Consider the following 15,010-nt stretch of genomic DNA (forward strand, 5'->3'; position numbering starts at 1 on the left):
AATCAAGAAGGGAAGCCAGTAGTGACAGCTGGTTGGCCTTTGGTCACTCTTCTTGCATCTGTTGCCAGTATTCTCAGTTGCTTTGAATTGCTCCACTGATAATTAACTATTCTTTTTCTCACTATTGCTGTCTCCATCACTGACTAAAGCCTGCAAAGACAGTACAAAGAGGAATGAAGTAAAAAAAAAACTAAGGAATGTTTTTTCCTCCAGGGTACCTGTGCAAAGAATGATACTTGAGTGTTTGTTGGGTGCTTCCTTCACTCTTGCGTTCCTGAATGTACCGTCTACCATCTATAGTTCAGTGCTGGATGAAGAACGTTAACAGCGTTCTCTTCATTATGTTTTATTTTCTAGAACCTATGAGAACACCAAAAACACTGAAGATTGCTGAGATCCAGGCCAGACACATCGCTGTGGATTGGGAATCTCTGGGTTACAACATCACTCGTTGCCATACTTTCAATGTCACGATATGCTACCACTACTACTGTGGACACAACGAGAGCAAAGCAGACTGCTTGGACATGGACCCCAAGGCACCTCAGCACGTTGTGGATCGTTTGCCTCCCTACACAAATGTCAGCCTCAAGATGATCTTAACCAACCCAGAAGGGAGGAAGGAAAGTGAGGAGACCATTATCCAGACAGATGAAGATGGTATGTTAAATGTTCTTATGGAAATTACATACAATTCCAGTCTAGACAGGTGGAAGAAAATGACTTTGTGTGTTACAATATGCATCATGAAGGGTGGAAGTTCTCTTCTATTAATGTATTAATTAGCCCAAAAAATGGCAGCTATGAAGGTATCATGGCTGTCACCCTGCATATGTCGCTAAAACTGTCCATGCAGCACAAGTCAAACTGGATCTATCTCTGTGAGAGATCTTTTCTCTCTCCAGAAAAAGGAGGATGTCTTCCCAGTCTTTCAAAAACTGTGCTAATGCAGGTGATGAGAAACACATGGTGGTGTTACACTTCTTCACAGTATTAGGTGTAGTATTTGAAAGTTAATTCTGTAAATCATATTTAAATATTGAGTTCAGTGCTTTAAGACTCTATTCAAGATTTCAAGCCTCTATAGCAAATATCTTTGAGCAATAATTTATGTTGCAGGTCACAGAAAATAGCATCTGTTAACTATTTGAAAGGTCCCTATCAAATTAAAGTATTATTTTGACAACTTGGGAATTATCTCAGTGATATGTATGGGTCCTTTCCAACTCCAGATATTTTGTGGTTCATCTTCAAAATGCTTTCAACAAAATTTCAACAAGACAGTTGAATTTACATTAGTTGTGGAAAAATAAAAATAGATGTAGGCACTTAATGGTGACACATTCAGAGGTTAGGCTATGAATCTTGGTATTGAATATATGAAAAGAAAAATTGATATTTTTCCCTAATAATATTTAAAATGTGGTAACAAAAAAAAATTTTAATTTCTTTTTCTTATGTTTAGTTTTCGTGAAAGTACTGACAACAGCAAAATGAAAATAGATACTTCCATAGGTAGCACAAGTAGAATACTTTGACTAATATAAGTCTGTAGATAAATAAAAAGGTAAAATTGAAAAAGGTAGTGTGTACTAGCCTACAAAAAAGGTAGTGTGTACTTGCCTGCAAAATAAATGAATGGAAACTATAGCTTTATATAACAGTCAGTGTTAAAGTCTGGTAGTGCTGTTTTTCCATATATTTTCAATTTTATGAGAGAAGAGGAATATATTTACTGTTGCAATAAAGAGAGAAAAAGTTATTAAATGGGTAGAATATGAGGAGCTGTAGAAAACTTTAGACACATAGATTCATCATATGAAGACTTATTGACAAATACAGAATTAGAATATTTAATGGAATTCAAATTAATTTTTAAGTTAATTTTAAACATATTTCATAACAAATTATTTCTGCGTTTGTGATTACATTGTCAGTGTGTATGGTTGCTATTTTCCTTGAAGTTAAAAAGGGTAGTAGTGATATTGTTAAGTCCATGGAAAACAGATTTATTTTCCTTTTTACCTGGGCTTTCAAGAGAGGTTGTGGTTTCCAATGGCCTTTGCCTTGTTAGATGTGTGGAGATGGCAAATGGTCACTGTGTCAGTACTTGTCAGAAGCAGAATCAAATGAGTTTATATACTTTGTCTCCTGTTTTTGTTGTGGATTTTTTTTGGAAGAAGGTGCACGTGAGGCAGGTTTTGGTCTCAAGCTAACACACCAGTGTGCTGTCAGCGAACTTGAGTCGGCATTGGTGTCACAAGTAGTGCAGTGTAGAAGAAGCCTCACCCAGTGAACAGAAGTTGCCAGGGTAAACTGTTTGAAGCACATGTTGTTTTCACAGAGGGACTAATACATTTTAAAAGGTACTTATATTTAGATGTGGTGGTAGTAATAATGCTCATGGCCTGAAAATAGCCTCCTGTGAGCTTTACTCTGTGAAACTATTCAGATTTTAATTTTGTGTTACTGATTGATTGAAAGTTTATGTCCACTGTGCCATGACTTCAAAGTTCAGGGCTTGCAGACAATGTACAATACTGAGAGAAACACTTGAGCCTTTTCTTGACCTCTCATAGCAATAGCAAACTAAATCCTGTAGCTGATTCCTTATGTGTACAAAGCTAGTTTAGTTCCAGTCTGAGTGATCAAGTATCTGAAACTATTTCCAAGCTCAGTTTGAAGCCTAAAGCAGAACTTGGACTAAGAAAATGAGAGGTCTAATTATATGTTTCATATATATATGTTTCATGTGTGCTCACATGAAGCTACATTGTCTTCATGGGTTTTGCAGGTTTTGTAGAACAACCATAATTATAATTATATCATGGAGGCATTATCAGTGATTCATTTTGAAGAAGGAATATAGAGGAAATAGAGTGTAGTTCTGCATTTTTGCAAATAACATTTGTTAGAAATAGCCCCTGATTACATGATTATTTGAAACTCTGCTCTTACGTTGTATACTTTTCATAAATAGAAACTTAGAAAACTCCAGATGTCAACTGATAATTAAATTTTTGTTAGCTTTCCTGTAGTGTGGGATTCTTTCCAGTGCTGTTTTTTGTCACGAGATACTGCTAAACAAGCAAAAACTTTGTAGACTCCTGGAGTTAGATATGCCTACGCCATGTTTTCCTGTCTCTCTTCCCCTCCACCACTTCCCTTCATTTTTTGGTTTTCATCATACTTCCCCATGCTTCCAAGCTGTTCCTTTTTTGTCTCTTCAGTTGTTTTTGTTATGTTTTAACCTTTCCCTTCATCTCACTATACCTTTCATGTCAATTCCTCCCTTCTGCCAGGATCTTTACACTTTTCTGAACTTCTAGGATTTCCTACAAGCGGAGGACTTTGGACTTTTATGAGGTTCTTCTTTGAGACAGGGAGGCTCTCTGGTTGTCTTTCACAAGGGCTCACATTCATGTAAGACTGTGCAGATGGGCTGGGGGTCTTTTCAGAAATGGTCAGAAATGTCAGAATGCTGAGTGGTAACTCAGTTGCATATGATACCTGGAGCAGAATTAACTCAAGAAACAATTAGTAGAGAATTGAGTTAAGATTCAAAAGCTGTGCTTCAGATCTTTGGAGCCATGGCTGACAAATGAGGAAATAATAGCTTGTAATTCAATATCTGCAAGATAGCAAAGCCTAGGAATACCATGGCAGTCTGAAAAGTCTTTCTTTTGACCAGAGCTAGATCTGAATACTTGGTAGTTTCAGTATTTCTATTTAACATGGGAAGATGGAATTAAATTATGTTTTAGTACTTACAGGAAGTAGTATTCCATGTAAAAATAAAACCCCTCAATGAGACACTGTTCAACAAGTTTTTGCAAAAAGATGGAGAAAGCAGGGAAATTTCTGCCTGTTTTAAAAACAAGACAACTTCTTTCACTTTGGGGAGAAGCCGCACAGCTACTTAGGTTTGGAAGAAAGCTCTTCTGAGTACACAGGCACTTGGCATTATCTGAGCTACAGCAGGGACTCACAGCTTTTCCTGGCTTATACAGGAGATGGACAGTGAGGAATTTGATAAAGGAAGTGGAAGAAGGCTCATGCAACCTGGGGCTGCATATATGCTGGGCAAAGACAGTCTTTGGCACTTGGAGGCAAAGTACAAGAACCAGTTTAGCATGAATCATCAGCATGCACATGTTCTTGGGGTGCCTGTTGACCACAGTGCTGCCAACTCAGAGGGACCCTTTCTAAAAGCAGTTGATGAATGGGATTATAGCAGATAAATGCTTCCTTAATTTTTATTTGGAAACAGACGCAAAAGGCAGTGGATTAACAGGAGTAGTGACATTAGCCCTGACAGAGCAGCTACACAGAAAGCAAATTGTGAATCTCAAACTGTTCAATGGTGATTTTATAACTAGTAAGGGAGTGTGTCATCTAACAGTAGGCAAACAACTAATTGAAAAGAATGGGAGGAGTATCTGTTTTGGGGCTTAAAGTATAAGAGAGTTTTGGTCTGGGGCAAAGCATGGGCTCATTGGACACAAATGATGTCCCCTGATCTTTCAGAGGCTATGGCTCATTCTGCTCCATGCAGAGTTATTGAGATCTATGATGCAGGGTTAAAATGCCAGCTGTCCAATTATTGCTCATGCTCCTGGAAAAACTCCAGCAGGCTTGCCACTCTGGGGAACAGCAGAGGAAGAAGAAATCTTATAAGTAAAGGACAAGAAAATAAAAAGAGGAAGAGTGAAATGCTTTGCATACTGTCTAAATGTGTGTCCTGACTTCAGCTGGGATAGAGTTAATTTTCTTCCTAGTAGCCAGTACAGTGCTGAGGTTTGGATTTAGGATGAGAACAATGTTGATAAAGCACTGATATTTTAGTTGTTCCTAAGTGGTGTTTATACTAAGTTGAGGACTTTTCAGCTTTTCATGTTCTGCCAGCGAGAAGGCTGGAGGAGCACAAGAGGCTGGGCGGGGCTGCAGCCAACAACAGGCCAAGGAGACATTCCACACCATGGAACATCATGCTCAGTTTATAAACTGGGGATAAAACAGGCCAGGGTTCACAGCTGGGAAAACAGCTGGGCATCACTCTGTGAGTGGTGGGCAATTGTAATGCACAGAATTTGTTATATATATTCTAATTCTTTTATATCATTGCTGTTTTTATTATTTTCTGCATTTTTTTACTGCCCCATCCAGCTGCTGAGGGAGGAGTGAACAACGGGCTGGGTGGAGCTTAGTTGTTGGTTGGGGTTAAACTGTGACACTGGGGCTGGAAATGTCAAGTGGAGCATGTACACCACTGTTAATATAAAATCAGATTTTTTCCCAATAACATCCAATAGTATTTTGTTCTTTACTGAAAATAGTCCTACTCAAGGGATTTCCAAAGAAGTAATTTTTGTCGCCATCTTTCCTGCAAGCACTCTTATGGTAAAAATCAGTAAGAGCAGTTCTGGTTTTGTTTTTCGTTTTTAATACATAAAATTTGCTTCTATTTGAAACTTAGTCTACCCGCTGTAGTAAAGTGTAAAGTAAAAATGGCAAAACCCTCAGAAAAAGCCAATGGAAAGGTGGACCTTTTCTGTTTCCGGTAACATTTGAACAGTAGGACAAATAAACTGTCACCATCTCCTGAAAATAAGATGGACTTTGAGAGAAAGGCTGTAAGTTTGCTGCTGATATGCTGCCCTTTTTGATTACAACAAAGGAATTCATCCCAATATAACCCTACATATTTCTGCACATAACTTTTATCACAGAGCATAGTAACACTGTGCATGGCTTTCATGGAGTATAATAATAATAAAAATACTCTGTTTACATGCACTTTCATTATTTTGTAGCAGAAAAACTGAAGCAATATAAATTCATTTTTATAGTGGTTGGTGTCAGTTAATACATTGTTTTTCCAGAAGTAATGTACAGTAATATAAATTTCCTGCTAAGTCTGTGTAGAACAACATTTAAGTGACACTATTTGTGAATAACAATTTATTTGTGACTGTGACATAATTTAATGCAAATATATTGGTATAAAATGAATTGGTGTGATATCAGATTGATGGTTTGTACTTTCATTATGCATAGTATTTATAAAGCCCATCATCTCACATGCATATAGAAGAAAAGATTATCAGCTATTCACTATACGAATATATAGTTTTATTAAAAGAGCTCTGGAGATGCATGTAAATCATGAAAGAAGAGCTTGTGTTGTTTGCACTATAAAACCTTGTTGAGATTCTCTTTGAATTTGTTTTATCTTTTATATATATGTGCATTTTATGTTTGTATACTTTTTTACTGGGTTTTTTTGTTTGTTTCTTTTGGGTTTTTTGCTTAAGTTCAGAATCTCTTCTGATATAGTTAAACCCACCTAAATTATTTCACTTCTTCAGATAAATGTAAATCCTGACTTGTTGGAAGTTTAGCATAGAGTAATGCATGGGAAAGAAAGTGTGTTTACTGTCATTGTCACTGAGAGATGATGGGGTCACACTTCACAAGGTCAGCAGACCAGAATCTGTTTCAAGAGTGGGTACAGAGGCCAGAAGGTCTGAGTTCTACTCCTCTAGCAGCTACTTATACTTTTTGAATTATTCAGATGATTATGTTAAGTAACATACTTCACCTTAACACACTTGTAATAGTCCTGTGTGTTTTGATTTAAATGTAAACTGTCTTTAAGTCCAAGGGAAAAGAGTGAGAGCTCATGTAGATAAAGAATGAGAGCTGAGAAATCAGCAAAAAAATGTGCTGTGGCGCGTGATGGAGCTTCTGGAAACACACAAGCCTGAAGAAAGCCTTTCCTGCTATTTGTGAGGAGTTTTCTGAAGGCTATTATCAACACAAGGATGACATTTACCTGGCTAGTTTTGACCCAAGTCCTTGCTAAATATCATCCAAAGATGTATTGGGTCTGGCTGATATGGAGCTCATTTTCCCTCAGCAGCCTCACAGTGCTGTGCTTTGCATTGGTGCCCAGAAAGGTGCTGATAAGACCGTGTTCTGGCTGCTGCTGGGCAGGGCTGGCACTGCATCACTGCTGTCTCTCAACATTCCCCCTCCAGCAAGAGGCTGGCGGGGACAAGATCCTGGGAAGGGACACAACCAGGCCAGCTGATCCAAATAAACCAAAGGGCTATTCCATGCCATATGATGTCAGCTCAGATGTAAAAGCTAAGGGAGGGAGAAGAAATGAGAGGGAATTCTTCATTTTACAGTTTTTGCCTTCTGGAGCAACCACTGTAAAAGTTGAAGCTCTGCTTCCTGAGAAGTGGCTGAACACTGCTCACTGCTGGGAAGTAGAGATTAAATTTTACCCTTTGCTTATGCGTGTACAAACTTTTGCTTTTTTGGTTTTTTTTCACACTTTAGTAATCTGCCTTATCTCAACCCACTAATTGTTTTCTATCTTATTTTCTCTCCTCTGTCCTGCTGGGCAGGGGAGTGAGAGAGCAGCTTGGTGGGCACTTGGTATCCAGCCATGGTCAATCTACTACAGGAGGGAGGGCTCTGAACACTGTTTTGGAAATGTGAAGTTTAAGGTATTTCTGTAATCCTTGGAGTCTTGCTTGGGAGTAGCAGGGAATAGACAGCAATGGTTGCCTACATGGAGAAATGCAGTTTGAGTATTTAGGGTAGTATTACCAACAGGTTACCTTGCTGTTGTTCTTTTGTTGGTGTTGGTTTTTTTTGCTTGCTTAGAGACTTTTTTACTAATTTTGGTCTTTTTAAAATTTCTGTTTGTAACAAGCACAGATCTAATAACAAAGATGTAAAAGAACAAACAAGCATGCTAAGGAATTATTTTGATGAACCTGAAGATATTCTTTTCTTTAAGCAAATTCTTGTGCTCCTGCTTTACTCTTTCCTCACCTCTTTTACCCTTTTTATAAAGCAGTGCAATTAAAAGACATTTTTACTGTGGCTGAACCAGAAAATGGAAAGGAAAAAATAACTTTAGACCATCAAAATGTGTCCTTCAAACAAATTTTAATTTATATTCCCTTTTTTTGGACACTTGAACTTTTATTTGTTTCTTTGTTTTAATTCCAGTTGAGTTCTCATGTTATTTAAGTTAATCCCAACATTAATTTTCTCTAGATGCTTGGTCTCTTTTTCTTTCTTTTTCTTTCTGCTCTTTTTGAATTGGGATTCCAAGCAAGCTCCTCATTGCTGTGCTAGCTTCTGTTCTTGTACCCTTCCCATGCCGGGGGTAAGAGAAGTATGAAACTAACTGGGATCATGTAATTCCAGTCACTTTAACACTGCTACTGCTGCCTTAAGCATCAAATTTTGTATTGCAGGAGAAGAAAAAATTAATGAAATTAGATGAGCCTAGAGGCTTCTCTCACCTTGGTGTTTAAACCTAAGGTGTAGGAGGATTTATGCAACCATCAAATGTAGAGCCCTGCACCCAGTTTCACCTGAATATGAAACATTTATTTTCTAAAGCACTGCACAAAAAGTATTTTGCATGTTTTTGAGCAATCATAACTGGGTTTTTTTACCTCATGCACTTTGATGTGGTTTAATGTCAAATTTCATACACTGTGAACATGCCCTGGTGCATACCAGTGTTCTTTCCCAAACACAGATGTACATGTACACACAAAAATCGTGCGTGCATCTCCCAAGGAAAATGTCACGTGCAGCAGGGTACATTCATACCTCTTCTAAGAGATAAGGAAATACTGTAGGGCTTTTCCATGAAAAATGAAACATTGCCTACAGGAAGTCTCTCAATGACAAAAGCAGCACAGAGGGGCTGTCACTGCATGTCAGCCTTCATCCACTGCCTGGTCTGTCCTGGGACACTGAAGAAAAACACCAGCCTGTGATTTTAGTTAGCTTCTCCTAAGCCTTCTTACAACGGTGAGATGAACGTGTTCTGTGAAGCTCTCACCTATTTATTTCTGGGCTTTTTTTGACTGCCTGAATTTACTATTAATGAGCCAAGTTACGTTGTTTGCACCAAGGGTCAGATCATCATTTATAGTTTGCATGTAGACTGAAATAAATTTCACTGATGGGAAAGACCACTCACTCTTTCCTGCTGCTAGCACAGCACCTGGCACTTCCTTTGATCCATTGGATTTTAATTTATTTTTGCTCTTTGTAAAACTTCAGTCTGCTTTGATAATGAATATCCAAGGCGTGTCATGCATAAAGCTCACTGAAAGTTGCGTTGAAGAAAATAGGCTATAAATAAGAAGACAGAAATATATGTCAATATATTAACTAGAAATAACATTTTAGATTGGAAGACTGCAAATTTGAACAACCTTGTCTCTCTGAGGGGGGGAGGTGTTTCACTGGGTTCAGAGTTTCTCCAGGTGGTCACTTATGCTCACCTCCTTCTTTCAGCATGTGTGCATTCAAACCCAGGTGAGCTGCTCTGATAAAAAGGAATTGTATGTGTAGGCAAAAATATCTTGTAAGCTGTAATGGGAGATAACAAAGTGCTTTTGCCCTGTGTTGATGGGATTACGAGGTTCTGTGAATCACTTGGGCAAAGGGGCCTGAGGTGACATTTCAGGGTTCCTGTTACACCAGCGATATTGGTTCCATTTAAAATAAGAAAGTAGGGTCACCTTAGTCCTGTTCAGTTCAAAGCTTTGAAAACATCTCTTATTTGAAGGATTTTAAGTGAGCAGTCTTGATCCTTCTGCACAAGAGGAGGTCAAAGGCTGAAAGAAATGGCAGCTGAGCTGGTGTGTTTCCCTGTGTTCAGCCCTCTCTTTTAAATGAAGGTGTCTTTTAAAACAACAAATTGCTAGAAAATGTGATTGAGGACTACTTTGTAAGAATTTCTCTCCTTTGGAGGAAGCTGTATAACAGAAGTTCTCCCTTGCCTTTGATTTTTTCCTTTTAAAAGAATTTTAGAACCATGTAGTCCTTGTCCTAAGATACGCTTATTACAGAGTTCAGTGATGTTCCCTGAAGTTGTAATCTAGCTTGAACTGTTTCCCCTGGCTATACTATGAGACAATTTGACTTTGTATAGAGTTTTGAAAACCGTATGTGGGGATAACGTTAATGCTTCAACTTCATGCTCTCTCTGCACTGCAAATGACAAAATACACTTTGAAGTGCTTTTTCACACACTCTACCATTGCCTTTTGCATGCAAATGAATGTTAATAAAAATAGACCCTTGCTCACTTTTGGTTTTAATAGGATGTTCTGTCATCTCTTTTGTTTTTCTGTCTCTTGAACTTCCTATTTTTAAAACTTGTGTTTTGTTTGTAGTGCCGGGCCCTATACCTGCCAAATCAGTGAAAGGAACTCCTTTTGAAGATAAGATCTTCCTCAACTGGAAGGAACCTGTGGATCCAAATGGCATCATTACTCAGTATGAGGTAATCATTAAACACCTAACAAGCATAGGATGGGGTTAGGGAGGTGCATCAAGAGAGGTGGATGACAGTGGGTGTTTATGTTCTGTATGCAGCTAGTCAATAATATGCTCCTTTTATTTACTGAATACATGGTTTTCTTCAGTGCTTAGATACTCAAAATTTGTAATTATGGTGCATATGACTGTCCATCCCTGTCAAGGGGATATAGTAACAATAAAATATTTAAAAATATTTTATTGTTACTATACACCATTCCAAAGCCATGACAACTATGATCTGCAAAATTTTCTTCATCGGAAGAGAAGGTTACATGAAAAGTAAGATGGTTATTAAATTTGGAGCAATTTTTTTTCAGGTCTGTTAGATTTTTTTATATCACCCTTTAAGAAAACCTCCATATAAATTCTGTTTAAGGTGTATTTAATTTATGAGCCTTCTGGGAACCTCCACAGGAGGTTAACAGGTAATACAAGCTGATTTGAGCAACAAACACCATGCTTTCCAGTAATCCTCTTTTAAAGAATAGAAGATATAACTTTGTGTATTAGAGAATGATAGGAACACAAACCAACAAACCAAACAAACCCCTTTAAAATCTATTTATTTATTTAATGCATTAATTTCATAATATAACAAAAAATCACTAAATAGTGTGGGTCAAATCCGGTGGGCAGCTCAGCCACACTCAGCCATTCACTCACTTCCCCTCAGCAGAATGTAACAGTGAAATTTTCCATACATGAACTATGTAAAAGCAGTTGATGAATGGGATTAAAGCAGATAAATGCTTCCTTAGTTTTTAATTGGAAACAGATGCAAGAGGCAATGAATTAACAGGAGTAGTGACATTAGCTCTGAGAAAGCAGCTACAAAGAAAGCAAATTGTGAGGCTCAAAGGGTGATTTAAAATAGCAGGAGAGTCTGTCATCCAACAGTAATGATGAGGGGTGCCTGCATAGCCTTTCAAGTAAGGCAGAGTCTTCAACAGTACACATGAAATCCTCATAGGTTTAGTGCTGGACCTAGCATTGTTGGGTTAATGGCTGGAATCAATGATCTTAAGGATCTTTTCCAACCTAAATGATTCTGTGATATCCCCAAGATAAATGAGTAGCTAAATGAGCATGTGTCTTTTGTTTCCTTTCAAGCCAAGCTAACCTAAATCCTTTGTGCCAAAACCTTAAAGAGATGTTGCAAAAATAATTGTTTCCCCAGGTCAGCTATAGCAGTATACAGTCATTTGATCCTGCGGTTCCAGTGGCAGGACCTCCACAAACAGTGTCCAAGCTGTGGAACAGCACACACCACGTCTTCTCTCACCTGCACCCTGGGACTACCTACCAGTTCTTCATACGTGCAAGCACCGTCAAAGGGTTTGGTCCAGCAACTACGATCAATGTAACAACCAACATCTCAGGTAAAAACAAACAACGGCACAAAGGAAAAAACAGGGAAGGGGGTGGGGGTGGGCAAATGTCTTTTGAATATTTTTGTATGACTTGAGAAATTGCGAAGTGCTTAAGAAAATCCCCACAAAAAATCCTACCATGTTAAGAAATTATGTTACTTAAAATGTTTCTGGGTGTATTCACCACAGGGTAGCATACATTCAGGGATAAATCCTTGCATGAGGTGAAAATTGCTCAGCTGTAGTTGTGAACTGGTTTTCTTTTCTGTGTAATATAGTACCTTCATCCAAAGATTTTGAAGTGCTGTGTAAACCTTAACTAATTAGGCCTTTCAACACTTCATAGGTCACTAAGAACTGCATCAATTTTGCAGGTTAGTAAAGTCAGGTGCAGAAAATTACTGATTTAGTGAAGGTGACACCACTTAGCAGCACACAGCTGTAACAGGGTCAGGACAGCTGGGACATTGTGTGAATTCCTTTTGCCAGATTCATATAGGTCTGCTTCCTTGTGCCTTTATTAATTTATTGCAGTGCACCAACTTCGACAATATTTGTCTTAATAATGCACTGCAAACTCTAGAGGACAGTAATGTCAAATTCATTTGACATTATTTTTATTTTCTTAAATTTCTTAAATGTTATTCTCAAAAAATAAGATAGTGGCTTATGCAGTTGATGGTGGAAGATAATGCTGTATTCAGAGAAACTTGATTTTGTGACATGGTGACTTCAGAGCTTGGCAGAGATCAAAGAAGGCAGTCATTTAAAAATTTAAACAGAAGAAAGCAGGCTATTTTCCTCATTATCTGTCATAATGAAACTCAGATTGTCCTGTAAAGAGAAGTTAATAATATAATGGAATGCACCTATGATTTTTTGTGGGAAACTCTTCACGTAGTCTCCTCACAGTACATGAAAACACACATATAAATCAAAATGTGAGAAAATTCAAGGCAGAGCTCCTTGAATTATGTAGCAAATGAAATGCTGTATTTATCATGGTTGTTTGTGGAATTCCACCCCAGCACATAAGCACTAGCACTCCTCATACTCCTGCGCCTTCAAAGCAACCCAACCAATGCACCAAAAAAAAAAAACAAAACTGAATTATGTGTTCTGTTCTGTTTATGTAGGTATTAGATTGTTTTGAAGTCTGATGTTTTACTTAGGTTGTTTTAAGGGTCCTTGTGTTTCTTCATAACAATTTCTAGTTCATAAACTTTCAAATATGATGGTGGTTTAGTACTTGCATGCTTGTTTTCTAACATCTTTGTAGAAGGGAAAGATGTGTATATCTTGCTAGCATGTCTGATATTTCAGTATTTTGAGAAAAAGTGCCTCAAGGTGTTTGGATTATGTAGGATGACAATGAATTCAGGTTTCTTCAGATATCTTCTCCTTTCCACTCAGAAATTTTGGGAATTCTGTCTAGAATCTGGTATAGCACAACTTTCTAGACAGTATGTGTCTTGTTAGTTGCCAAGACATGGTTACTGCTAGGAAAGCTCAAAGGCAGGCTGTGACACCTCTTGTATCTGAACTTCAGCCCATCCTTCTTTCTATCTTGCTTTGCACTGAGCTGTTGTCTAGTTCTACTCTGCATGACTGCTACTTTATACGGAGTAAAGCATGTTTCAGAAAATGCTAACTTTGGTTTAATGAGGGGTGAAATTATTCCTTTTAACTAAGCTTGCAAATGGTTACTGTGATTCTAGTGAACATGGTGTAAGCAGTAATTTTAAAATTAACATTAAATGAACATAAATTCTATAAAATATTATTTCCTGAAATAAGAGCAGGTTTTGCGTTCATGTAGGATCTAGGACTAATGAAGCAAGGCTTATAATCTTTCCGAGCTTTCAGATATAGTATTGTAAAATTATTATGACTTAAATGATTGATGTCCTCCTAGGAAACATCTTTTTATGAAAGTTCATTTTGAAATATACAGGCTTCATTCATGATTTTATTATGATACAGCCACATATTTTAAAAAAAAAACCAAACCAACCAAAACACAAAAATTCAGATAGTTTTCAAATTTATGAAAGATGAGTAATTATTAGAAATCTATTATTTTCTGATTCACAGAGAATCCTGTTTCTTCCCTTGCACTAGGGCTGAAGTCAGCAACAGTATTATCAGTGAGGACTGTAACAGGCAGCAGATTAAAGCTGGATGGTTGAAGTAATTGCCAGCACTAGCCATCCCACCCACAACAAATATTGCTGCCATGAAGGTGTGACAGTCTGACAGTCCATTAGTGAATTAGTTCCTGAACCACTCCTGGTTTTGACTTTTGATTTTGTTCTTTCATGGTGGTTTTGAAGCTGATTAATGAGCAGCTTGGCCATCCACTGATAGGAATGGGCATGGGAATAGATTCCCTAATCCAATTCTAGTCCACAGATGCATGTATAAGTCCAATTTTCCTGCACACTGGTTGGTATTAGCATTGTTTCCCATGATGTTCAAGAGGAAATGTGAAAGATTCTTAAATTGTTGGAGGAGGATGGTAGAAGCTGAATCTTCAACATGGTGTCTGTTGTTATTTGCAGGGTAGAAAAACTGAGGCTGAAATATTTTCATCGTTTGTAGTTTAGGGTTCCTTGTCAGTCACCTCCTCCCTCTATTTCTGTTCCTCTTGAATAAAATTGTTTCAAGTTGAGAGGTGACATGATTTGATGGGAAGTGGTTAGAGACAGTTATCTATTGTTCATTAAATCCCATTTCATGCCATAGTAAAAGATTGTGCCTGACTGAAAAAACTGTTTAAAAATACTCACATGGCTAATAAAGCTTGTGGCTTTGTTCTGTATTCCAAACAGCCACAACCTCATAAAAATTCAAAATGTTTTCACTGATTTGTCTCTTGTTCTTTTCCTTCCTGCTCAACATTAATCAGCTCCCACGTTACCGGACTATGAAGGAGTTGATGCATCTCTCAATGAAACTGCTACTACAATAACTGTACTCTTGAGACCTGCACAGGCCAAAGGTGCACCTATCAGGTAAAAAACTATATATATATATATATATATACACACACATATATATATTAAAAAGAAAAATCAAGAAGAGTTATTTTTTTTTTTTAGTTTAATGTTTGTTGTGTCACTGTACATAGAGCTGTTCACTTGTGAGTGATATTCATTTAACATCACTGTTTTTTTTTCTTACCCACACCTAGCTTGCCAATAGATGTGTAATTATAAAAACTCTGGCTTTGGCAGGGGTGTTCTTAGAAGATAGTCATGACTTGAATC

General features: G+C 37.6%; 1 protein-coding gene across 14 annotated transcripts in view; it reads left to right on the plus strand.

The window, feature by feature from the left end:
• PTPRK (protein tyrosine phosphatase receptor type K) overlaps positions 1 to 15,010 on the plus strand; it is a 382,222-nt gene that overhangs the window by 290,110 nt on the left and 77,102 nt on the right. For all 14 annotated transcript variants that reach the window (XM_015622199.2, XM_015622202.2, XM_015622201.2 and 11 more), the window contains exons 8-11: positions 358 to 660; positions 10,224 to 10,333; positions 11,549 to 11,750; positions 14,650 to 14,755. In XM_015622199.2, the coding sequence (XP_015477685.1) occupies positions 358 to 660; positions 10,224 to 10,333; positions 11,549 to 11,750; positions 14,650 to 14,755 (721 nt within the window). The remainder of the gene's footprint in view (positions 1 to 357; positions 661 to 10,223; positions 10,334 to 11,548; positions 11,751 to 14,649; positions 14,756 to 15,010) is intronic.

This window comes from Parus major, chromosome 3 (assembly GCF_001522545.3).
Source record: "Parus major isolate Abel chromosome 3, Parus_major1.1, whole genome shotgun sequence".
In the NCBI taxonomy this organism is placed as follows: Eukaryota; Metazoa; Chordata; class Aves; order Passeriformes; family Paridae; genus Parus; species Parus major.